We start from the raw sequence: 27,616 nt of genomic DNA on the forward strand, positions 1-27,616 counted from the left end.
CAGACCACAGAGCTGTCTCCTTCATAATAAACATCAGGTCTGTGGCTCTGCTAATTGCATAGCATTTAGGAAGTATTCTAAGGCAAACCTCCTGCTATTACTAAGTGCTAACCTGTCAAAGTTCAAGACCCTCAAATCCTGAGAACACAGCTGCCTATGCGGGATTGTTCACAGAAACCCTGTAAAATCATGACAATAAATGCACAGGGACAGCTGTGGCTACCAGATAAAAGCCCAGAACTAACTCACAAAACAAACTACCCTGGAAGACTTCAAACATAAACTGGTTATATAACAAAAGAAAAAAGTTATAGCCACGATTAGGAAGTGCTACACCCAGCATGATAAAAACACTCTAGTCAATCTAAACAAACAAGTAAGAGGGCAAAATTGATATATTAAAGCCAAATCTGATGTAAAGATAGCATCCCATGAAAAGGATAACCACAAGGATATCTTTGCCTTTGTCCAAAACCACAAAGGCAGCACACAGCAGAGTACAGAAATGATTGTAAATGAAGCCACCTACAAGGAGACAGAAGGTATAGCAAATCTGCTGACCAACAGCTTCAGATCTAACTTTATTACTCTCTCCCATAGCTGACCCACAGGAAATACCATTAAACACCCCCCCAACTAGCACTAGAGAGCAAGTCCTACAAGCAGTTTCTAAAGTCAAAAACACTGCATCGATGGGCCCAGATATCTCAGGATTCCTCCTAAAGAGCCTAAAACATGATATTTTAGGATTACTGGAGTTACTGTTTAACCATAACTACAAGATAGTCTTTGTGCCACAAACGTGGAGAACTGCAACAGTTATTCCTGTGCACAAGGACAGGAATGGCCACAGTACCTACAGACCCATAAGTCTGACTAGTCTCATATGCAAAGTCATAGAAAGGCTTATCATGGAAATGATTAATAAGGAAATAGGAAAGCTTCAAACACTAGATTCAGCCCAGTTTGATTTTGTCAAAGGCAGATTGTGCCTACTCATTCTGGTGGACTTTTTTTAGGAGGTTACCAAAGTAATGGATGACAGCAAAATGGTGCATACAGCCCATGTTCACCTGGCTAAGGCGCTTGCTCCATTAATCCACTCTGGCATTGTAAATAAACTCATGAATATAAGCAAACCCATATTTTCTGTGCTGGATAGCCAGATGGCTCTCAGATAGGGCCCAGAAAGTTAGGACAAGGGAGACCAGCTCCACAAAGAGGTCAGTCACTGGCGGAGACCCTCTGGGCATTGTGCTGGGTTATTTCCTTTTATGCATCTACTTTTCAGAAGCCGAGGCCAGTGTCAAGAGGCTCTGGCTGACCAAGTTTGCAGATGATTGCAAACGAGGAGCAGTTGTCCACCTTCACAAAGAGGCTGGTCACTAGAAGAGTCCCTCAGGGCTCTCTGCTGGGTGAGCTGCTTTTATACATCTTCTTCTGAGAAGGCAAGGCCAATGCCAAGTTTCTCTAGCTGACCAGGTTTGCAGACTGCAAACTAGAAGCAGTTATAGAAAACCCTCCCCCACCTCAAAGGACTGCACATTCATTGAAAAACAGCTCCTAATATTGCCATAAATTAAGATTCATGTAATGAATTCTCTTTCTGACTAAAGTCAGGTTTTTAAAATACAGTATTCAGTGGAGGTCGACAACATAAAGAAAATGTTGATAAATAGTTGGAATATTATTTTAGGCAAACCATGACCTAAATGATGTTATTTGCATGAGTCCTACTTTTATCAGTGAAAAGGTCCAAATTTAAAAGTCCTGTTAGGACAGTACCATAAGAGAATTGGGTTGTTGAAGCACACTTCTACCTTTAAGTGTGGATTTTGTAAAATATGTTGATCATATAGGAAGGTCCATCAGTAGTAGTAGCATCCTTTAGTAGTTCTTTAAAAAACTAAGAGTTATTTAATTGTAATGCTGCAGTGGTGGTATATGTGACTTTGTGCATTGGCTGTAAGAGCTAGTACAGGTAAAAGGTTTGATTCTGACCTCATGTTATTGGCTAGGCTTGAATGGCCCTTCAGGTCAGATAGCAATTATGAGCATGTGATATCAATTAAAAACAGAGCAATTACTAATGTTCTGCCTGGACATAATCAGATTTATAAGCTAAGAAATTTACTTCTTCGATCATAGACAACTGACCACAAGATACGCATTACTTGATTAAAAGGAATTACCTTAGCAATTATGCTTAAATGTTTGTGTTTAAATTAATTTATGAATTAAAGCCAACACTAATATTAAATGATTATTGAAATGAAAGTCTTTAATAAAAATAAATCTATACATAGTTTGTAGTTGGTCACTTCTTACTTGTACTTTTTAGCGTGTGATTTTACTGGATTGCATTATTCAAATTGCTTGGATCTGTGCACATATCTCTGTCTCTCACCTACACACAAACACATACACATGTGCATAAACACACCCATTTCAGTACAATGATATTCTCTGATAAAGAGCCTGATCACACTTTCTCCATGGTCCTCGTCCCTTCAGAAGTCCTTACCTATACAACAACAAGGAAAGGTATTATTTCCCTAACTCAAAACTCTGAATCAGTCATCTATAGAGAATAAAATTTAATTCACTATCCCCATTTTTCTACTCAAGTCACACAACAGTTATTATTTATTACCACAGTTTACCGGTCTTTAATTTATTTTTTTAATTTTAAAGGTGTTTTGTTCTCATTGAGGCCCATTGCTTATGTTACCATTTGGCATCTCCCAGCATGGACATTCGATAGTAGGTGCACATCACAAAATGGAAAATGGTTGTGTCATTACTGGTTCTCACCTAGTAAAGGAATGTTGGCATTATGACAACTGTCAGGGAGAAAAAATGTTTTAGGCGCGCTGGCTGAGACAGAATAACACAAATAATGCCAAGGGAATTGAATTGCAATATAAATACAGCAATATTAGGTGCAGCTACATCACCAGGCCTAACAATACAGTAGTATATCAGTTTTTAGTGGTTACAAGTTATGTAATTCTGAGAAAACAGATATTAACTCCTGTGAATTCACCTAAAAAGCATCATCGTGGGATGTGAATTAGTTTAAAGTGGTCAATCTAATTTGCTGTTCACGTTATCAGTTAGACAATAGCAAAAGTATACCTTCAGCAAAATATGTAATAATCGACCAAAATGGTCACCGTGGGCTAAGGAGATGGAAATAATAGTCAGTATGTCACACCAAAAAGACAGTCTGCTGTCACCCCACTACCTGGCAAAGATTAACTAACAGTAGTTATTACTGGTAGATTGCACAGAGGATTAAGGCCATAAGTTGTTAAAGAACTGCTTCCTGTTGGTAGAGAGTTTGATTCCCTCAGCCTTCATTTGCCTGCTGTGTGACCTTGAACAAGTCACTTAACCAGGCAAAACATTCTGGCAATTTAGAGTCTGGGTCATGCTCATTAATGGTAATTGAGATTACATGCCTAGTAACTACCTATGAATCAATGACTTTACCACTACTTGGGATGTCTATGTGATGATGCTGGGAGACAGGGAAGATTCCTAAATGTAGTAAAGAAAACTTCCATATGACAAATATTGAAAATGGGACATGCAAACATAACCTACCTGCTATGTGAAAAAGTCAGTTTTTGGGACTTAGTTACTAATGCAACAAGACATTAGAACATGCCACTAAGAAAGGTGGCATTGAAATGTCAAAAATGTCAGTCTTTGATGGGGCTTTGATGATATGCTGACCTTTGTATGTTTACTTTATTAACAGGGAAATTCAGATTAAAGTATATTTTTGTTAGCACTCCATTTCATTTCGATTGCACTGTAGAATTTTTACTACCGCATGCATTCACATCTGCTATTTCTGCACCGTAAGGTTTAGCAAACAAATAAATATGACTGCACATGCACAGTGATAAAGGAAACATTGTTACAAATCCAACTGTTATGCTATTCTCACAATCGTCTTGCATTTTTGAATGTCAGATGGAAAAAATTAGACAACAGTAAAATGCACATTTACAGCAAAGGGTGTATGTGTGTGAAGGGGAAATGATACTTGTTGTTGTTGTCTCTTTCGGCTTTTCCAAGTTAGGGGTTGCCACAGTGGAACTCCGGTCCGCTAATGACTGGCAGTAGATTTTTATGTGCCGAGTTGCTGGCCCTGATGCACAACCTTCAACGAAGATACACCCATTCACGCATGTCTCTACACAGAAGACACTCTAGCGGAGAATTGAACAGTACAACGTCTTTCTATGAGGCGACAACGCTACCGCAGCACCACCACCGCAGTCTATAACTAAATATCTTCACAAAAGAACTTTATAGTGTAAAATACTGTAGATTATGGCTGAGCTTTGAGATGAAGTCAGTGTAATAGTAAAGCATAGCTTTTGGGTTTACCCCCCCCCCAACCTGTCTTCGTTCCAGGTCAGATGTTTCATCATAATGTCCTTCCTCCTGCAAAGACCAGAGATGGTCATATGCCAGAGTTCCTTGTGTGTAAAGCAGTCATATACAGCCTGCAGGACAAACAACTTTCTTCTCTTCTTCAAGCCCTTTGTAACCATCATAGATAAGTGTGCATGTAGCAGATCTTTACACTTTTGTATTCAAAACTAATTGTGAAACGCTCTAAATAAAAGTTATAATAAAACTGTATGCAGATAGTTTAGATGACTAGAAAGAGTGTACCTCACCTAGTTTTATTGTGACTTTGAAGTTATAATGTATAATAAATATGCTGCAAGGTGAACTACATTTTGGGAAGGATTACTACTATTATCAATACATAACAACATTTGTTTAGCTTCCCAGTCACTACTAGTACACCCATGTGAGGGACACAGTTATACCAAAAGCAGTCCTGTATCTGGACTGTTCTTCTAACCTGTGTAGTTTTGTAAAAGTGCAAACAAGTATCCAGTGTTACAGCATATAAAATAACTTGTGCAAAAACATTTCTGAAAGATTATGCTGAGGATGCTGTTGCTACTGCCACTGAATAATTTGTTGTTACAATGACTTGGATAGCTTTACAGTACTTGTCATGAAAAAATGCAATACAGCAGGGCAAGTTTTAGAGAGAGAATTTATATTTACTATACTTTTTTCTTTCCTGAATTAGACAAAAAAAAAAAAAAACTAATCAAAATGTTTGAATTAACCAGTTTTCTTAATATAACATTTGCGTTGTCTGTGCTTATCAAGTATATGCAGGAGATATTCATCTTCACTCTGTTATTTTGGAAAAAACTGGCAGCTGTATGGATTGATCCAAATTCACTGCTGATGCAGCATTCGGCACAGCATTTGGACTTTTATAATGGAAAAAAGGCCTTTTTTTCACCTCACAGCTTACAACATTGAAATTGTGCTGGAGCTAGAAGCTACCTGAAAAAATTTTTTCAATGAAATGCATTTTATAACCATGGTACGTGCTGGTTCAAAGGTATTTAACTAGTTCAGTACTAATACTGCATACCATTTTAAATTAACATGAACATCTCTGTACTTTCCTTATATACTCTCTATCACTCTATATTTTATAATATCTTCAACTGGTGACTTTCTTCCCAGGTCTACATTGAAAATGAGCCACAACCCAGCTGGACATCCCAGTAAAGAACAAAAAAATGAATGAATTAATACAAGGGTCATATACAACAGGAAATATTTTCTCTGTGGCCTTAAGTAAAGAATTTCTTTAAGTAAAACCTTAACAAAGAGTTCTGATTCTAATTGTGGAATGTTGAAACACATGTAGAAATTGCAAACATACGGATTTTGATGAATAAGCAATATTTTAATCATATAATGGTTTGACTAGTCTAACAACCTTGGTGTAGTACAATGTAAAAAATCTAAAGTATAAGCAGTACTCCAGGGGACAAACCCCCTTCACTGTTGTAGGTAAGATTTTCTTATATTTGGTGCCATGACGTTTTTAAGATAGTTAAGAGCTGAGTAGAAAGAGGAAGGTAATGAATTAAAATTTTATTTTCCAAGATGACTGATTCAGAGTTTTGAGTTTGGGAAGTAATACCTTTCCTTGTTGTTGCATACGAGGACCATAAAGAAAGTGTGATCAGGCTCTTTTTCAGAGAATGCCATGAATTTCCAGATTGTGGAAAATCAATTAAGATTCAACTACTATTGTCTTATTTTGCTTTCAGTAGCATCTTCTGAATCAGGGAAAGCTGATAGAAAGGACACATTAACATTTAAGTCCAAGGATAGGAATGTCTGTTGAAGAATGAGGGAAAAAAACACTTCAGACTTGACTGTTGCAGAACTCAGGAAATCTTTTCACTTCTGTGAGATCCTATATCAGCACAGTGCTTTCAAATATGAGTGCAGTTACCTCCTGTTCATGGGTTAAAATCATTTTTCTTCTTAAAACATCTGTTAAGTGATTCTCAGAATCTGGAATTTGTATTCTTAGGAGACCAAACTTGCATTGCAAGGCCCATTCCAGAATCAAGATTATCTGATTCCATGGTTGGAATGAACTGGTTCTACCTTGTTTGGGCACCATATTACACTACAGATGCCAGTTTGAAAGAGTGATGGGTAAAAATGCGCTAGAAAGCTGTGAAGACAATTTAAGCTGTTTTCATGTCTTTCAGGTTGTTTAAAAAAGTGACCTTTTTTTGTTATGACAATTTTGTGCTGCACTGATATGTTGCAATGGTGGGCTCCTAGAATATAAGCAAAATAATCTGTTGTATGATATTAGATAGACAAAGTGATGCATTTCCAATGTATAAGTCTACAGTATTTGTTCACCACAGATATTGTTTATTTATACCATGTTCAGTGCATTTGTAAATTATTTCTTGAATGTTTTGAGCTGTTATGGTGTCTTTCTTTTATGTAACCATGCATTTCTTGTTAAGAGAATAAAAGAAGACAAAAACCCCAGCATTTTCAGAAACAATCTTATTGTGATGGCTTAGTACTTTCAGACGCAAGTAAGGATTTTGAATCTCTGTTTGAAAAGCTTTCTTAGTCCTAACCATATAATTTATGATGACAAAATCAGTGGTAACTTGTTCTAATTTTTTGTAAATCCTAAAAACTGAAAAAATGGCAGCTGTCTGATTTATATAGTCTGTCAACAATTCCCTTGTCATCATCACTGGCAAGCAATCATTTAAGCAAAGGAAATATGATTATTTGCTTTCTGATATATCCAAATACTAGAGCTAAGCCTCTGGTAAATAGTCTTGGGTTGTGACAATCCAAATGTCAGAGTGGAAAATAAAAAGTGATGATGAGTTATATAGGATTAGAGATGCTTACAGGAGACAAACTCACTGGAATGTAAAGACAGACCTCTCTTACAACTAGTTACCATTCAATAGTTTTGTTTAGTGAAAGAAAACAAGAGCTTCATAGTCACCATCATGAATAATTCTATTTTCCAGGTATTTAAAAAAGTTTCATAAAATGGTGGTATTGTTTATTTTGAATATCAGAGTTTAATCATCTTTCTGTATATCTTATTTAAAGATAACAGTGATCGATGTTCTATAGGCTAGATGACCCCCCCCAAAAAAAATGAAGACCATGAGGATCTATTACTATTATCAGATTCTCGAGAGGAAGTAGCATCCATTGTAGCCATGTAAAGGTATTTTTCTTTGCTGGATGAGTCAAATAAAGGGGGGTAGACTTTTTCTTTTCTTTTCTTTTTACTTTCTAGAACCTTTGCAGGTCTCTTCAAATGGTCATTTCACTGTTTTCTGTCTAAAGGCTGAAGCTGGTCCAGCAAAGGTACTGATATCTATCTAGCCTTTCTATTTCATTGCCATTTCCTGCATTATATTAAACTGTTATGTAGTAAATGTTTTATAGGTAAACAAAGGCTGTAAGATACCAGCAGTTGAATTAATTAAATAACTGGTGAGTTAGTGATCAGTGATTAATCAGACATTATACTAGGAAAACTAATAATGCCTGGATCTAATATGATAACAGGAGACACCAATACAGGTACCAACAAAGGTTCAGCTAAGGTCTTACCTTTTGGGAGCATTGAGATCAGAGAGGAGAATTTTTGTACTTTTGATTAAGTACTTTGGGTCTCTGTTTTTAATAGTCATTTGAAAGTCGGCATCCTCCTCTGTAACAGAACAACCGCTGAGTTATCAGTTATAATTATGCATTCTTTGCTTGTTTCCTTTGACGGTTCACCTTTAATGAGACTGTGAGATTTATCATTTTTTGTCAGTTTCAGACACTTTTGTATTTATTTTGTGAAACAAAGTTGAAAATATATTTATTATGGTAACAATGTGGTAAAGGCATACCACAGTCATAGTTTAAGACAATTGTATTCAAAGAAAATGGTAAACAGTCAAGAAATATGAGCCACTAGTCAGATGAAATTATTCAAATGCTAATTTGGGGAGTGAATCAATGAAACCTCTTAGCAAATCAGTGTATAAATGTCTGAAATGCCAAACAAGGTTAAGGGGAACTCTGGTATGAGTCCAACAGCTGTCATCATGGGGATAAGAACATCATTATCAGTCCCCTTTTTCCCATTTTTCTACATGGGGTCAGGGTATCATGTTAACTGTCGCCAACTCTCTCTCGATTCAGTTCCACACTCCTGCCTCCTTCAACACTCATGCTTGCCTGTCATAGATCTTCTTCCACACAATCCATCCACCTCTTTGCTGGACATCCTCACTTCCTCTTATCTTCTTCCTGTCTGTTCCAAATCTTCCTCACCAGATTGTCTTCTGCTTTTCTGCATCATGTGCTCAAACCACCGTAATCTTTTCTCTTTGATCTTTACTGCAATGGGAGCAACTTTGGTTTCTGCTCTTATGTCCTCATTTCTTCATCTGTCCCACAGTGTGCATCCTATCACCTTTCTCAGGCACTTCACTTCCATCGCCTCTAGCTTCTTCAATGTTTCTGCCTTTACTGCCCAGGTTTCTGTACTATATAGTAGTACTGGTCGCACCACTGTCTTGTACACCTTACTTTTCAGCTTCTTTGGCATTCTTCTGTCATAGACTACACATGATACTCTATGCCAGTTGGCTGCAGCCCCTCTGATTCTAGCTTTAACCTCTTCATTCAGACTACCCTTCTCCTCAACTACTCTTCCCAGATACTTGAAGCTGTTTACCTGTTCCACTATCTTCCCTTTCATCTCTGTTCTCAGCTTCTTCTGATTTCCCTAATTTGCTGCCATTACCACCGTCTTATTTGCATTTAATTCTCCTATCCTTTGCTGAAGTTCTATCTCAGAGTCTGCCTGTACTAACACATCATCTGCATACAGCAGCTTTATTGATCCGTCCCCTCCAACCTAATGTAGTCCATCACCAGTATGAACAGCAGTGGGCTCAGAGCTGAGCCCTGACACCCACTGGGAGTCCAAACACTATTCGTACTTAATTGAGTCCTTGTACATAGCCTGCACTAATTCTACCAATGTTTCTGGGACTTCAGACCACCTCAGTATACCCAGATCAGCTTTCTTGGGATCTTGTCATACGCTTTCTCCAACTCTAGGAATGCCCAGTTGGACTCTCTTCATCTCTAGCTTCTTCTCAAGTATCTGTCTCAACATCAGGTCAGGTCAGTTGTGCTGCATCCTGATCTGAATCCAAACTATCTATCCATCTTTGCCTTGCAACCTGATATAGGTTCTTTGTGCCCCTTACTGAGTCACTTTCCAGAAGTTGGTACAGTGCCTCTGATGCCCTATTCTTTGCTATTGCAACTTCTTTCTTAGCTTCTTTGTTAGCCAACCAGTAGTCCTTCATAGCCTGGTCAGTCTTTTCTGTCTCCCAATTCTTCCTGCACACCTGACTTCCTGGATTTCTACATTCCACCACCAGCCTGGCTCAGCCACATATCTTTTCTGTAATCCTACCACATGCTGTTTTAGGCCATTCTTCTTCAACTCCACCTATTTCCTCCTCTTCTTAGGGTGCCAGAGCCCTGAGTAATTTCTCTCTAGTCAACTTCAGGTCTTCAGCCTGGTCTCTCTGACCACTGCTTGCAGCAACTAGTACTTGACTTCACTGGGGATGACTTTGCAATCATGGATTCTGCCTCAGTGCCTTTTCTTACTAGGCGGAAGTCTACTCTTGTATGTAATCTTGCGACTGTCTGTCTTTGTTGGCTACTATGTTGCCCCCACCCATGAGGACCCAGTCCTCATATTCGGGATGTGCATTCCAAGTCACCCATATCAACCCCTACAACCCCTACACCATCTACCCTAGCTGGATCCTGTCAGTGAACCTACATTAAGCATAGCAATTCAAGTTTGGCAGGTTGGTTGGTTTTACATCCAATTTTCACTATCTGGCCAATAGAGTCACATATACCCTCTCACCACAGGTCCCACTCAAACTACCCATGCTCAACTGCCCATTTTTGGGGTGATTTTACACCGTTGAGTGGCTATTGAGTGGCTAGCCCTGCCACAGCACACAGTCTGTGATCTCTACTGCGCACCACAGGTCTCAGCTCCATTCATTGTTGAGTTTGAGATGGAAACATTCAGCATGCTTTTCAGACATGGGAGAAACCCCATGGGGACACAGGGAGAACATGCAAACTCCAAACAGGCATTGGTCAGAGGTCAGGATTGAACTTTGCACCTTGTATGTGGGAGGTGAAGACCTTAACCACTAAGCCATCTGGTCTCTCCTGAGGATAAGAACATCACTGATGGAAACTCTGGCCAGGAAAAAAAGAGAGCAAAAGGCTTAAAATCCAATGTTATGACTAAAGATTGCAGTGACCCTAGAGAAAGAAGATCATAAGATGAAAAACCTTGTGAAGAACAAATTATGGTAGCAAAAAATCCTGAGTGGAGTGTTTCTTAGCATCCTATGGTTTCATACAGAATTAAGGAAGGAAGAATATTTGCATGAAAGGTAGTATACATGATAGTAAAACTAGCAAGCATGGATTATTCCATAGCAACTTCTTCTTGCAGTTGTTTACAACAGAAGTAACAATTTTGCAATCACGCTCTGATCTCCCAGCTGTATCATGCAATTAAAAACATTCTAAATTAGTAGAAATGATATGCATAGTACTAAATATAGTTCCCACTGCTATGGGCTATAGAATACCCCATGATAAATTAAACAGCAAGAGAGCTCTGATAAAGTAAATTGTTTTGTTTGTCATCTGAATTTTAAACTGCCAGAGAAAAAAGGACAACATTTTAGTTGTTCAGGTTCCTCACAGGACAATTATGTGAACTAATTGCTCATTTTTGAAACATAATTCATTGTAAGGGATAAATCATCAGTAGAGACTGAGCAGACCTTTATAATATATAGAGAAAGTTTCTCATAAGAAAGGTCATGTTCATTTTTTTCTGCATTATCTAGATTAGTCATTTATGTTCAACTTAATTTAACTGAACAGACAAGCAGGGCTTTATACAATGTTCACTTTTAACTGTATTTCAGTCTGGACTATAGTGAATGTACTTATGCAAGGTAGGTAAAATGGTGAACTATGTAGCATAATATGGTGGTGTTGGTGCGTCTTTCAGCTTTTCTCTGTTAGGGGTCGCCACAGCGGAACTCCGATCCGCTAATGATTACTAGTTGATTTTTACGTGCCAAGTTACCAGCCCTGACGCACAACCTTCAATGAAGGTACGCCTATTCATGCAGAAGACATTCTAGCTGAGAATTGAACTGGACAGCATCATACTGTGAGGCGACAATGCTACCGCAGCACCACCACCGCGGAAACAAACTATGTAGCATAATATACATAGTAAATTTAAGCAGGTATGCATAACATACTAAAACAGCCACAAATACTATTCAGCATTATTGCCATTATCATATGCATATACATATATACATGCATAGCTATGTATCTCTCTATGTATGTATATGTATATATACATATATATAGATATATAAACAGATACACACACACACACACACACACACACACATATATATATATATATATATGTATATATATATATATATGTGTGTGTGTGTGTGTGTGTGTGTGTGTGTGTGTGTGTGTGTGTGTGTGTGTGTATGTGTGTGCGTGTGCATAACTATTTGAACCAAGGAGAAAAAATCTTCAACTGAAACTTTAAGTAACAACATTGCTTGTGTCTTTTGGCTTTTCACGGTTAGGGGTTGCCACAGTGGAACTCGAGTCCGCTAATGATTGGCAGTAGATTTTTTACGTGCCGAGTTTGCCAGCCCTGACGTACAACCTTCAACGAAGGTACACCCATTTACACATGTCTCCACACAGAAAACGCTCTAGCTGAGAATCGAACGGCATAATGTACTGCTGTGAGGCAACAACGCTACCGCAGCACCACCACTGCAGTATACAATCATAACACGTTATGAAATAAACAATTGAATGTACAGAAATAATGAGACTAATTAACAGATAGAAACAAAAACAGACAGGAGAATGCTATGCATGCATTTCTGAAGCAAGATATATCTAAATGTATAGTGCTGAGTTAAACATGTAAACCTATGGGAATGAAAAATAGAAAAAGAAACAGTAATATACATGCATTGTATAGCTCTCTTCAACACTTTTTCAACGTACATAAATGGAATGTTATAGAGGGTCAAACTGTTATATAGCAAACCTAAGGAACTAAACTGAGAAAAACAGGAGAGAGGAAATGTAGATCTAGTAAATGGCAGTCAGTAATATGAGAAACAAGTAACATCGCACTAAAGGTTGCACGGGACAAAACAGTAAACAGTGTCTGTTACCAAAGAGAAGGAAGTGTACCCATTTAGATAATACTTACACTGAAACTGCAGGTCCAACTGGACAAAATAGTGCATTCAGAGAACTTTCTAGAAGGAATAAGTGAGTGGGAACAGAGATACTACTATACAAATATTTGTACATGTAAGAGGAAATATGTACTGTCTTCTAATATAATCTAATTTCCACAGTGAGTAATACTGGGCCAAACATGTATGGGAGGTTGGCATAATGGTTAAGGTGTTTACCTTATAGACATAAGGTGCAGTGTTTGATTCTCCCATGGTGTAATTGGCTAGAGTTAAAATGGCCCACAAGGGCATTTAGCTTAGTACTGATCTATGTTGCCCCGTGAGTGTAACTGTCTTCTAGGACAGTTATTTTTTTTTTATTTATAACTGATTCTTTGACACAAAGTGTTGATATACCATACTGCTTATCAGTGACCTGGTTAACATTATTAGCAAGTCATTTCTATTTAACATTCAGAGCAATAAAGCAATTGCTTTGAAAAAAGTCATTGTGTAGTCTGATTACAATCTCATAAATTATGAAAAATTAAATATAAGACAAGCATTTAAATATATTTAAATTGGGGTGGTCATATACATTTGCCACAGATTATATTTGTAACAACTGAACTTTTTAAACTTTCCCCTCCCTCCTTTATTTTCATAATTAATTCAAATTATAAGTATAATGAATTTAAAACTTCTATTCCCTTCTTCCTAATGATGTGTCTGCGTCGTTGTTGTTGTTGTTGTTGTCCTTTCTTATGCAGTATATATGATCATAATAAATTTTTTCTTTACATTTCATTCCGTTTCCTACACTTAAAAACATGGACACGACATTGCAAACAAATAAGTATATTACCATCTTGGTATTACAATTTCCTGCCTTCCAGTCATTCTAGTATGACTTGACTAGCTTGATTCACATCTGTCATTCTTGAAGCAGTAGCTTGTTCATAGTCAAAATCCATCAAAAGGCAGAAAAATCTGGTTGTCAATAATTAAGAAACTTGTGTGTTCCTTCTTTGACTATTGTACCCACTAAACACAGGCCAAATAACAAATCATACTCCCACAGTATTGGAACCTCTTTCAATGTTATACATATGATAATACTTCAGACACCCCCTCAGAAGGGCCACTGTCTCCAGTATGAAAAGCTCAATGCAAAAACCTGGTAGCAGGGATTCTATTCCCAGACTGCTTTATCAGAATGATGCTTGCACACTTCACCAGAAGGGTGATTTTTAAGGGAAACCTGGAGTTGTCAGTTACAGGTACAGTACATTTGGGAAAGATGATGCCCAAAGATTGCTGGGATTCTTTGGTTAATGTTTTGCTACATCAAAACTGGTTATGTTCCATGCTGTGAGTTTATTTTTGTTTTGTAGGTCTTCAAATAGAGAGAAAAGGCAAGTTTTATATTTGTCTTTACAGTTTACATTTTCTATGAGAATGTGTGACCTCAAAGTTAGTATTTATGGAAATTAAGGGTAAGGAGGCTTTTCCCCACAGAAGGGGATCTATGTGGCTCTGTCCACTTGAAAAAAAATAGTTTAGCATGCTGTGTGACATTTGGACTATTGCTGTTTTGACTGTGTAACATTTTGTGGTGTTAGATGTTTAAGGGATGATTAATCATGTGTTCATCAAACAGCACATGATTAATCATTGTTAACCTCTCTTTTTAAGATCATAATGTTCTGTATTCTTCCAAATCTTCTGCTGGCACCTAGGGTCAGTTGAAATATGGGTAGCACCTCTTTCAATCTTACTGCTTCCACAACTCACAAGGCATGCGTCTCTTTTCAGGGATAACCATCAAGTTAACTAATACATGATAGAAGCCCATCTTAAAAGGAGAATTATTTATTACAATCAAGCATATGTTTGGCAGTTGGATTAGAAGGATTAAGAAGCTATTAATAAGCTGTTTCTTGTGGTCCAGTGGTCCAGGTTTGATTCCTACAGCCTCCATTGCTTAACTGTGTGACTCTGAGCAAGTCACTTAACCAGGCACTGCTCCTGCGCTAAGTCTGAAAAAGGTCCATGGAGAAGAAATACAAATAAAATTCCACAACAAATTCACTTTGGCATCCTAAGTAATACCTTTGAGAGCATTATCCAAGGAATCAGAGAAATTTTTTATGGAATAAATCAATCTAAAGTGAAGACTGGTTTGTAACATTTATTAATAAGAGAGACCTCTGCCTGATTAACAAAATTCTTCAGAGTTTTATGGTTTGCAAGGGAGGAGTCAGTAGAATCAAACCCAGGAGTCCAAGGTGAGGTTCCTTGGCAGTTAATGTTCCTAATCCTCTATCCTATACTGCCACATTACTCTGTTCTTACTAAGTGTGATCTACTTCAAAACTATGCTGAGTGAATGGCTCCCTCTTGTGTTTCTGAGACATAATTGAGAGCTCCAGAATTAGGAAAAACAATTACCAAAAACACAAGAGGAGAGTGAATGTCGTATATCGCTGTTCTCTTTTAAAGTTGCTTTCTGGACGTGGACGAGCCCCCTTCACCCTCCAGTGTGGGCGGACACGCTTCACATACTTCCCATTCTTATATATACCCACTTTGAGAGCTCCATACCTCTAATAAGGGGAATATTCTGAAAAACAGCATTCTCAATCTTTGTAAATGTAAATCTATATTTTCAGTTACTCAATTTCAATATTCTCTTACCTGCAGCAATGAGTCTTAGAATATCAAATGGTTACTTAAATGAATATTTAACTTCAGATCCAGCTGCAGTTCTGAAACTTGAGTACTAACATCTGACTAAAACTTTACTGTGAATTCTGAATGCTGCCTTAAATTATTGAATACTTGTTATGTAAAATGTATGCTTTAATAACTTAAAATTTGTTTTCCATGCATTACTTTCTGGAATTTTCAGTTATGCATGTCACTCACTTTTCTACTCATAACTGCATTTTTTTTGAAATTTTCTTTTTAAGTTTTTTTTTTTTAGTGGCTTCAGTCATGCATGAAAGGATCCCTGTAAAGGGTAATATTCTAATTTCTTCATCCATACATGTACATATCTTTATTTACATATAAAAAAGTGTATATTCTTCAATGAGTTGTTTCTCTTTTCATTGTTATGGGTTGTCTTATGTAAAGTAAAGTAAATCAGAGTTAGAGTTAATACCTGATCATTTCTGTTTTTCTGTTGTGTTCTGTCCTAGTTCCTGCTTTTGAACATTATGGTTGTAAGCTAGGAAGAGACAATATCAAGGGATACATTAAAAAAGGAGATATTGTCCTTGGTGGAACCTTTCCAGTCCATGATATAAGAGAAGCTCCTGTTATATTCTATACAGAGGAGCCACAATATTTGCCTTGTGAGACGTAAGTTATGAGTGAAGAGTATGCGACAGCATCAAAATAAAATGAAAAATCTGCAGAAAAACATGAATAGCCTGAGGCAAGCAATGAACAATAGTGGAAATCTTGAAAAGCCTGTAGAAAGCATACGTCATCTGATTATGCCCCATTGGTCAAGCTTCACAATTTGAAACAAAAGAAAACTCTAATCTTCAAACAGATAGCATCCTGAACTAATTGTCTACATATGATGTTATAATTTTATTTTTTTCTTCTAATGATTTGCAAGTCAAGTTGTAATTGGTTTTATATATCTAGAAATATGACAACAAGAATTTCAGTTTCAAAATGTGGCCTGTGCTTCTAAGAAGAATTGAATAGTAATCTATGTCAAACTTCTTAGTAGCTAGAACAATTCTGTACCTCTGCTAAAACTGGGCTACTTTCTTTTTGTTGTAGATTGCACTTCACACAATCACTGTAGACACTGTGAAAAACTTCCCAAGTAACTTAAACCAGAAGTCTGGAGAAGCTGGCACGTTTTTATGTCCAGGAACAATTCTTTCTTTCATTAAGTGGTAGAATGACAAAAGCCTAAATATAAAATGATTAGAGCATTATTGCATGTCATATTTTCATGGCTGTGAAAACCAATACTCACATATTAAACTAATACTGAATGGCTGAGGTTTTCCAAAGTGTGCACAGAACATTCATAGTTGTTATGTTTTATATTATTTCTGAAGCCTCTAGAAAAAATGACAATCACTGCAATAAGTTAAGTGGCCCATGTTACTAAATATGGCATACTTCATAAAATCTTTGTGCAACCCAGCAGTACAACTAAATCTTCCTTTCTTTTTCAGGTTTTACTTAAATATTTATCAGCTTATCCAAGCCATGATTTTTGCAATTAGTGAAGTTAATGACAACCCTCACATTTTGCCCAATGTCTCGATAGGATTTTGGATCTATGATACATGTGACACTGTTGCTGGAGCATTAGAGGGCACAATGTTGATACTGTCAGGTCAGGAAAAGCTCGTCCCAAACTTTAACTGCCATGTGTCACAGCCAGTTGTGGCTATCCTTGGTGATGACAAGTCACAGATGTCTATTCCCATGGCAAGGCTGTTAGGTCTCCACAAGCTTCCACAGGTATCATTAAAACAAACTCTCCCAAGAAAGAAAGAAAGATTTTGTGATGTTTACTAAGTGGTACTTATAATATAAAAATAAGTATTCTGACATAACAGGACTTGTCAATTATCAGAAATGTTACTTATCCATGCGGTGCAAAATAAAACACGAAGTAAATATGAGCAGGCATGAACGCTGATGTTTGCAAACTCTTAACAACTTAACACTTTTCTGTCTTCATGCTTCTAAAAGGGAACCTATTTATTAATGATTATTTTAAAGGAGTATGTAAATGCCTTGTTTCTGCCGGCAAATCTTGGTATTTTATGACTTTGTGTCTCTCTGTATGCAAGACACTGTAGTCACTGGGTGACACAATAAATGGCTGAAAACACTCACTTAAAGTAATAAATCCACAGAGAAACATACAGTGTAAATATAAAGCATGAGGGTGGCAGGCAAAGAGACAGTCAGACAGACAGAATAAAGAACTTTACTAAAAGAAACATAAGAAAATGGACTGAAGTAATGTAGAAATTTCTTGATTTTCAATAAATAACTGAAACTTTAGGCAGGTCTTAAAACAACTCTGTTAATGAACAACATGTTGTAAAGATATCACATGATAATAAAGACGCTAGCAATAATCCTGAATTATATGTACCACCATGTTGTTAGAAGCTTAAGTACACTCTTGGACATCAGCTTTCAAATGGGGATTGCAAGTGACAATTTATAATTCATAAATTTCTTTTCACAAAGATTAAATATCGCTCCTTTGCTTGGTCATACCATCCATACCTGTAGCATTCTAATCACAATTCCTTACATTATGCTGTTTGTAACAGCCATGATACATTCGATTTTGCTGTTCTAACCCTTATATTATTTTGATACAACTGTTGACTAATCATTGCATAGCAGAAAAGCATTAAGTCTCATAATATGTTAGAGAGTGGCTGGTTAAGATCACACCACTTTATGTATACATATATATATATATATATATATATATATATATATATATATATATATAGATCTACTTTCATTCAATGAAAACACATTTCACTGAATTTCAGTTCACCCACACCAAATCGCTAAAAGCTCAAATCAATGAAAATTCATTTACTCATTTCACCGAATCTCATTTCACTGAATGCAGAGTACTGTAAGGCAAGTAAAATGTATATGCCCTTTTCCCCACTGTAGTGCGATCCTGGAGTTAGTATATATACTTATGGAGTATGTGGAGGGCACAGCCCCCCCACATAGGCAGGTCTGGGGGGCATAACCCCCCACTGAGTTTGTTTTTATATTTATGAATCTCATTTCATTGAAAGCTAACAATAAACTAGGTTGGAGGCTTTGCCCCCCACCCCCAAACTACAATATATATACTAACTCCAGAATTACACTACAGTGTGGAAAAGGGCATATACGTTTTACCTGCCTTACAGTACTCTGCATTCAGTGAAATGAGATTCAGTGAAATGAGTTTTAAATGATTTGAGCTTTCAGTGATTTGGTGTGAGTGAATTGAAATTCAGTGAAATGTTTTCAGTGAATGAAAGTAGACCCATACTGTATATGGGTCTACGTTTGATTATCAAAAAAACATTTTTTCGTAAAACAGAAAGCCAGACCCACTTTCCACTTTTGCGAAAGTGCACTTAAGCAAAAGTGTACTTTCGCAGACATCAGTTAACCAAAGCATGGAACAGTGGGGATAAGGAAATATACCCTTTTCCCCACTGTAGTGCAATCTTGGAATTAGTATATATAAGTAGCTGGGCTGTGGGGGTGCAGGGGGGGGGCTTGGACCCCTGCAAAAATGTGTGTTTGTCCAATTCTATGAACCAGTGTTCATGAAAGTGCACTTTTGTTTAAATGAGTTCAGGTTTCTGTTCTTCAGAAAAATGGTTTTCGATGAACAGAAGTAGATCCATACATATACACACACACACACACACACACACACACACACACACACACACACACACACACACACACACACATATATATGGGTCCTAGTCACATTGTCGAAACACGGTTCATCGAAACCGTGTTTGCATGGACACAATTTAGCGAAAGTTTATTTTATCAAAATGCACTTTCGCTAAAGAGAGAGTGGAAAATTAAAGAAAGCATGCAGTTTACATGCACTGTTAGTTGTAAATCAACATATAGTGTTGATTTACAACTAACAAAACTATTGCTGACATCGTAGTACAGTGGGGATAAGGGTATATTCCCTGTTCCCTACTGTAGTGCGATCTCAGAATGAGAATAGTAACGTAGGGTGGTGTGGGGGGGGTGCAGAGGGGCTTGCCTCCCTGCATAACACTGTTTGATGTGATTTTTTTTTTTTTACGTGATTTTCTTTAGCAAAAGAGTATTTTTGATAAAATGCACTTTCGCTAAAGTGTGTCCATGGAAACATGGTTCAATGAACCGTTTTTTTCGATCAAACAACAGGGACTCGTGTATATATATATATATATATATATATATATGGATCAGTGTTACGTCAACGAAATCTCACATCCCCGATGACTGGATCACCGAGACGAGATCGCTGACACCATACATCCCCGACAAAGGTAAGTCTATGTATTACAGCATGGAACCTATTCCTGTGTCCATAAGATACCTAAAACATAAAGAAATACCTGTATGGCAAGAGGGCAAGCCCCCCTGCACCCCACCCTATTAAATATACCAACTCCGAGATCGCACCACATTGTGGGAATGGGAATACATTGCATTCTGCACTACTCACCATTGTTGGTGATGTGCGGTGTTGGTGATCTTGTCTTGGTGATCCGGTCATTGGGGATGTGGATTTTCGTCAACGTAACAGGAACCCATATATATATATATATATATATATATATATATATATATATATATATATATATATGGATCTAGGACTATTGCTTGGAAGTGTAACATCCCAAATCCACTATTACCAAACACACTTTAACGAAAACGCTTTTATCAAAAAAAACGCTCGTTAAAGTGTGTTACTTAAAAAAAACCCCACTAAATCTACGTTTATAAAGGGGTGCAAGCCTCCCTGCACTCCTCATGTGGGGGGCTGCACCCCCACTTTAATATTCTCACTCCGAGGTCACACTACAGTGGGGAAAACGGAATTTCCCTTATCTGCACCATAGTTTGACCGGCACAAAATGCAAACTTACGCGAAAGTGCTGCTTCGATGAACAGTACTTTCTTGCAAGTGCGCCCACCGATTTACCATTCAGTGGAAAATGCAGTCGAGAATCTGTCCTAGACCCATATATATATATATATATATATATATATATATATATATATATATATATTTTTTTTTTTTTTCTGTATGCAATTTACCCAACCAATCACTAGGTAGAGTGTAGTAGGCTATGCTGTCCTATTGTTAGGGTCACAGTGTTAATATCTATTTTCAGTATATGCTTTACTTGTATAGTTTATAGTTAGGTACTCACAGGTAAGCTAGTGTGCTTGTGCAGAACAGGACCTGGTGTGTAATCTTAAATTGGAGAGACAGAAAATCATCTTGAACTGATGAGTTATACTCCTAAAACAAAAGGTTAGGTATTTAACTGTACTGAAGTAACTTGGGCACCATATACCTCTCAACCACCCCTGATGAACATCCCTGTTTTTGCCTTACATTTTGCCCTGTCCCTTATAAAATGTTTGATTTGCAGGTTAATTAGAGTCAGTCAATAATGCTAGACATACTCAAAAAATGCATAATGATGTAAATTATGTTGTTCTATTAATGTTTAAGTGAATTATAATAATATTTAAAAATTATCCTTGATTTTGGGTCTTTGCCCCCCACCCAAGTCTTAGAATCCCTATCAAAGGATGAAAATAATAACTCCTTGGGACCAGACAACATACTGGGCAGGATTCTCATTAGTTCCAAGTATGCACTATACAAGCCTCAGCATAAACTGTTCATCCTCAGCATATCTAGAGAGGTTTTGAGCAATGCCTGTAGAACAGCCATTGTGACTCCCCTACAGCAGATTAGCCCTTCTGCAGACCTAGGCAGTTATAGTCCCATTAGCCTCATTAGTCTTATATGTACAGCCATAGAATGTATCATAACAGAGGGCCTTTATTTAGATATTAGCAACTAAAATTATTTAGATCTCACTCAGCTGGTTATGTGAAGGGAAGGCCCTGTCTCTAAAACATAGTAAACTTCTTTTAAAAGGTTACTGAGGCTTTGGATCACTCCATGCATGCTGGTTATTTTGACCTAGTCAAGGGCCTTGATGTTGTTACCCATGATAGTAGCACTGAAGAATTAGACAAACTTAATGTTAACTCCTTTGCTGTCTGCTGAATTGAAAATTGGCTACCTAACAGATCCTAGTAAATGAAAGTTACTTTTAACTTTTTTAAAAACAGAATTGCAGTTAGTAGGAAACCAAAGAGATCAGTGTTGGGCCCTATCTTGTTTGACATTGCAGAAATACATTGTCCCAGAAGTGTGATTAACCAAGTTTACTGATGACTGCAAGGTGGACACTGCTATTGCTCACTCTCTGATACTAACCTACTCTAGCATAGTAGTATTTATCAAAAATGCTGCTCCCACCTCATATGTTATAAAAGGTACTCTTCTCTAGACAGATATGGGCATAAAAGAACAGGCTACTGATGAAGACAGCTGTCTCACATCCTGTCATTATGTTTCTGTGATAGTTAAGAATCCTTTTTTCTGTCCCAGTTAATTTTCAGTTTTTAGAAGAATAGATTTAAGATCCAAAGAAGTTATCCCTATTTATTTATTTATTTATTTATTTATTTATTTATTAGCATTTGTTTACTGGGATAGTTTGACTGAGCACAAAAAAGTGAGCTTTTTTTAGTGAAGGTCTGGTGAGAAAATCTCCACAAAAAAAACAGTTATTACACAAACACACACACACACATGCACGCACGCATGCACGCACACACACACACACACACACACACACACACACACACAAACACACACACACAGATATCTAGATAGATAGTTAACATATATACGTAGAATTGATAGTAACAATAATTTACAAAGGTTACTTAGGGATTTTTAAATACAGTGGATTACAAATTTATGGTAGACATGAAAACATTGTAATCATGTTATGATATACGTATTTCTCCTTAAATTCAATAAAATGTCACTATGACATTGATCTATTTACATATTTATGTAACATGGGAGAACAAAAGGACAAGACTGACATTCTGGAAGAGTTGGGTATTAATATATAGTCATAAAAAGGAAGAGAGAAGAATGACAGTTAACTGGGAATTGGGCAGGACCAGAGTTAGGAGTCTTGGAGATATTATATTTTGAACATATTATAGTTGTAGATCTGTTTGAGGGACAGAGGCAGGGAGGTCCACATGCTGGAAATGTGAGAGGAGTATAAGGAGTCACAAGCTAAAGTGTTTGACTTAGCAACTTGAAGAAGAGCCTGGTCTGTAGAGCAGAGTTGCCTGTTTAGGGATTAGAGTTGTAAAAATGTTAGATAGTGCTGTGTATTGATTAGGCTTAGTGAGAAGTTTATGAGTGAGTAGCAAAGGCTAGGCAATACAGTAATTCTAACCGTGTGACTTGCTTAAGGGCCAGGAAATGGTAGGATTTATTAGGCATATTAGTGGCAAATTTAGTTATTTTGCTATAACATTGCTGTAGCCTAAATGACAGTGTGGCTTGTAGGCTGACTAGTATTGGGGAAGCATAGAAGTGAGTTGGAAGTAGGAAGGAAGAGATTAAATGTTTTCTTGCTGCAGAAGTAAGATAAGGTTTGATTTCTATACAGTGCTCCAAGTTTTTGATGTGTTTTTGTACTACCTTCATGATATGAACATCAAACTTCAGGTTTTCATCAACAATGAAGCCTGGAAACTTTGTATGGGATACTAGTTCAGCTTAGGTGTGAGATTTTGAAATTATAGTAAATATAGGTTTAGCTCAAGTGTATTGTTTATAGATGAACAAGACTATATTTCATTGTTTTTTGGACTTTAGGGACAGTTGTGAGTTAGAAAGCAAAGTTTCAATAGATGACAGTAAATCTAATTTGTTATAGTTTGTCTTGGTTAGTGGCTGAGCATTGAAGGGGAGAGCCAATAGCCTACTGGGTGATGGGGGAGTGCTTGATGGTCTTATGGAGATCATTTATAAATATGTTGAAGAGAAGTGCTCCATGTTTGGGTCCCTGATGGACTCACACTGATATTGGGAGTAAGAAGGTGAAACAGTTTATGCATTAGACAGACTGAGATTGTGAGATGAGATAGCTCTCAAATCTTGAGAAGGAGTGGCTGAGATACTGTATTGAAACCTACTACTGTACTCTTCCTTGATTCATCATGTAATTCAATGCCCCCCTTGGTATATACAAATCCAAAAATATTTTTAAACTGGAAAGGTCCCAAAGATTTCTACGCAAGAAAATAAAAGGCCATAAATCTTTCAATTATCCTGATAGAGTAGTATGAGTTTCCTTATACTCCCTGTCCTCCTGGCTTCTCTGTGAAGACCTGTGTCTCATATTTTAAACCATTAAAGATTGAATCTTATTTGATCTTCTGTTTATTTGCAGGCTGAGTGACTCATCAGATGCCTGCAATAGGGATTTAAATCTGCATCAACAAATAAACAAGACTCGATGGAGGGATGTGATCTTAATTTACTATATTCCCAATTTATGAAATATTTGATCAATACACATCACTCCTTTGATGACTGTATGGGTAGCCACAAATTTACAGCAGGGCTATCATGTACATCCCTGCCTGGTTTTGGAGATGAAGACTATTACGTGCTTGAAAAAGGTGGCAAGAACTTTCAGACTTTTAAGTGTGTCTTCTTAAAGGTGTATATGGCCAGACAAAATATGGTCCCCATGATTTCTTGCCTATTCATGTTCCTATGTTCCTGTAGTCTCATGTTACCCTGAAAGTTGGTCATATGATCATAGAATCATAAGAAGTACAAGGCAACTGAGTTTCCATTTACACCTTGCCAGTACCCACCCTTAGACCATGTCTTCTTTTTCGAGGAATGTTAGGCCAGTCAAGCCAGAGGTGTTTTTGTAAATACCCATCCAATTAACCAGTTCCCATTTAAAGAAAGTTAATGCATCACGCTGCTTGATTTGCAGTTGGAGTCTATTCCAGAGATGTGGAATATACTTTATAATGAATCTCTCTCTTTACTATGCTGTATTTATTTACTGTTGGAGATTTAGATCCCTGGTTCTGGTATTTGTTGGACTAGTTGATTAGCAGAGATACTAGAGATCCAGGAACACTGGGCCTCTTACAGCACAAAAGGCATGGTATAGATCTCCACCCTCTGGAATCTATAAGGTGCTGAATAAAAGTACCGTGCTTCTAGTCTTGTCTGCTATTATTTGAGCAACATTTTAAGATTATATGAGCAATATTTAAAATCTGTCCCTATTTTTGGGCCTTTGTCCCACCACTTATTTTTGCCTTTGTCTAGATTTTTTTGTGCTAAGAGGTTGAGAGATATGCACAAGCCTCATTAGAAAAATGCAAGATATTTAAAACATCTGCATTGAAATGGAGTGCACAGATACAAAGCAGCAGCCAAGCCTAATACCTCTCAGCATAAGAAGTATCTGTGCAGAGCAGCCAAGCCTGATCGCAGCTGTGAATAGATGCAGCCAAACCTGATCAGAGCTGTGAGTAGATTCATACCTCTTAGCACAGCATGTGTATCAAATCCCCCATTTAGGGGTACTGTCTAATTAAATGACTTTGCTCAGAGTCAAACCCTAATCTTAATTATTGACAAGCAAGTGCATTAAGCCCCCAAATCAAATGCCAGGTTTCCTTGAATTGTATTTATTTATTTATTTATTTTTGTAAATTATTGAGGAGTCTATCAATGTCAGTCATAGAGTTTCATTGTTGTGTTGCTCAGTGTCACTGGTGCAACAGGTAACATACTTGATTTTAATGCAGAAGGCTATAGGATCTTTTTCCACACCAGGTAGATTGACTGATGACACACACCATTAATGTAACATAGACAATTTATTTTTCAAGGGCATCAGACACTGAATTTGTAGATGATTCGCTGAAATGTTTGACAACGGCAACCTCTTCATTACATACACTTCCATTTAACGAGGAATTATTCAGATAAGCTTTACTTCTGCAGAGACTGTGCATATTGACTTTTATTGGTGGATTATAATGATAGCAGTTTGAGTGACTTTTATGGTTGAAATGTTCTAAAATGGTAGTTTTGTCATTACTGTTTCATATGTTTTGTTTCACTACTTACAGAAAACATGTTAAAAACTACGGATTTAAAACCTACTCTAACAAGTGGTGCTGTGTTAAATAAAGCAAAGACTTATCCCATATGGGGTACAAATCTGCTGCAGGAGGCACAGAAATACACACAGACACATACACACACACACACACACACACACACACACACACACACACACACACATACACACACACAAAACAAATAAAAAGATGAAGAGGCCAAGTATTTTTTGTTAAATCAAAAAACTGGGAACTCATTGAAAGACTATTCTTTGTCATACCATCTGTAAAATATGTGATACAGATTTCTGTTATTTTCTAAAACATATAAAACATTCTGCAATGGAGAAACACATAAAGGAAGAAAAGCAATGAACTAACTATTACATTTGGTAATTTGTTATTAAATATCACCATTATTCACCAGTTTCATACCGAACTTTAATAAGGAGACTGCAATCATGCCAAACAATGTAAACATGGCCATAAAATGTAAATTTTGCTTTTAGGACAGTTAACAAAATGAGAAAAATCCTATGTATAATATTTATGACTAACTGCCCATGTCAAGTGGCTAACTCTTGGCATGGAATGTACACATATGCTTAAAACATGATGCCCAGAACTAAATTCTTTCTTCACAGGTATAACAGGTAAAATAGATATTACTTTAATAATCAAAGATTAATGCCATTATCTGACTGAGGAAGGTGTTTTCAAGTGAAATTAGACTACTACATTGCTTATCCTATTTTCAGTGGAATAAAATATTTACACTCACTAAAAGTTTCAAAATATAGGGCATGCAATTAATAACCAGAAAATGTAAAGCCAAATTAATATTTTGTTTGGTCAAGTAGTTATTAAATTATGAGGAAAAGCAGACCATTTTATCTCAGCTGCAGATGCAATGAAGGATAACCAATGTGATACTGTATGTGAAGAACAAAGTATAAGACATTTCTAAGGATGTGGCCACCACAGGAGATGGACCATAAATGCAAAAGTGACTTAGTTCAATAAGAATTCCTGGTTTCTGTTTGGGGAGGGGCAGAAAAATTGGTGCTAGCTCAGATAGATGTAAAAAAAAATAAATCCCAAGGCCCTTATTGAAAAAAGCAGGTGATGTTCCCTACTACCCTGGCCAAATCTCCAATAGTCAGTATAAGTCCCACTTAGCATCTCCTCTGAAAGGAGGCCACCAGCCTAGTGGAATTAATCTGGTCAACAAAGGATAAATAAATTAAAATAAATAACATAAATATTTTGTTATTAGGTCAGGATGCCATACCAGCTAGTAAACCCTAATGAAAAGTAGTCTGGATGCCAAGAAACCATTCTGTGAAGTATGGAGCTAATTCTTTCCTGGTTCCTAGAATAGTGCAAGTTTCCTGAATTATACGCAGCACTTTTGAAGAATAAATAAAACATGCTCAGAAGTCCAGATTAAGGTCAAGCTCCTTTTAGGTTACCAAGAGGAATGAGGCAAAGGTGCCTATTTTCCCTTTATTATTTGTGATGTACTGGGAACCATTAATGGAATGGTTAAGAAGGTCTACTCCATAGAAGTAGAGAATAACTTGAATATATACCTGCATAATCCAAACAATGAGATGACTGACATCCGTGATAGTTTATTCATGTTGGAAAACTCTTAGGCTATAAAATGCATATAGCCACAAGACAGGCAACAGTTATTAATTCTGAACTATTATGATACCTGTGTAGGAGTTAGCCTTACTTATGGGAACATAAAAACTACAAAATATGTTTACTATTGGTGCATAGCTTTTATGGTATTTTTCTCTTCCCCCTGCTAATTTCTAGAGATAATTAATACTGTATGCACAAATTTAGTATGTCAAGGCAACTGGCCACAGAGTAGTAGAAAAACTGATGTTCTGGGTGGATCATGATGGGTTAGGCTTCACTATCATTATGCTTAATTTAAGAGCTTCTCAAATTCAGCTGCATTTTTCTATGGATTATGGGCATCTGCAAGGTGAGGTAGAAAGTTCTGT

General features: G+C 37.0%; 1 protein-coding gene across 1 annotated transcript in view; it reads left to right on the forward strand.

Annotated features, from left to right (window-relative positions):
• The window catches only part of LOC122808228 (extracellular calcium-sensing receptor-like), a 387,150-nt gene that overhangs the window by 30,438 nt on the left and 329,096 nt on the right, over nt 1–27,616 (forward strand). The window contains exons 2-3 of the mRNA XM_044079190.1: nt 15,980–16,142; nt 16,985–17,276. Coding sequence (XP_043935125.1) covers nt 15,980–16,142; nt 16,985–17,276 — 455 coding nt within the window. The remainder of the gene's footprint in view (nt 1–15,979; nt 16,143–16,984; nt 17,277–27,616) is intronic.

The sequence above is a fragment of the Protopterus annectens genome, chromosome 8.part0 (genome assembly GCF_019279795.1).
Source record: "Protopterus annectens isolate FY-2018-M chromosome 8.part0, PAN1.0, whole genome shotgun sequence".
Lineage (NCBI taxonomy): Eukaryota > Metazoa > Chordata > Ceratodontiformes > Protopteridae > Protopterus > Protopterus annectens.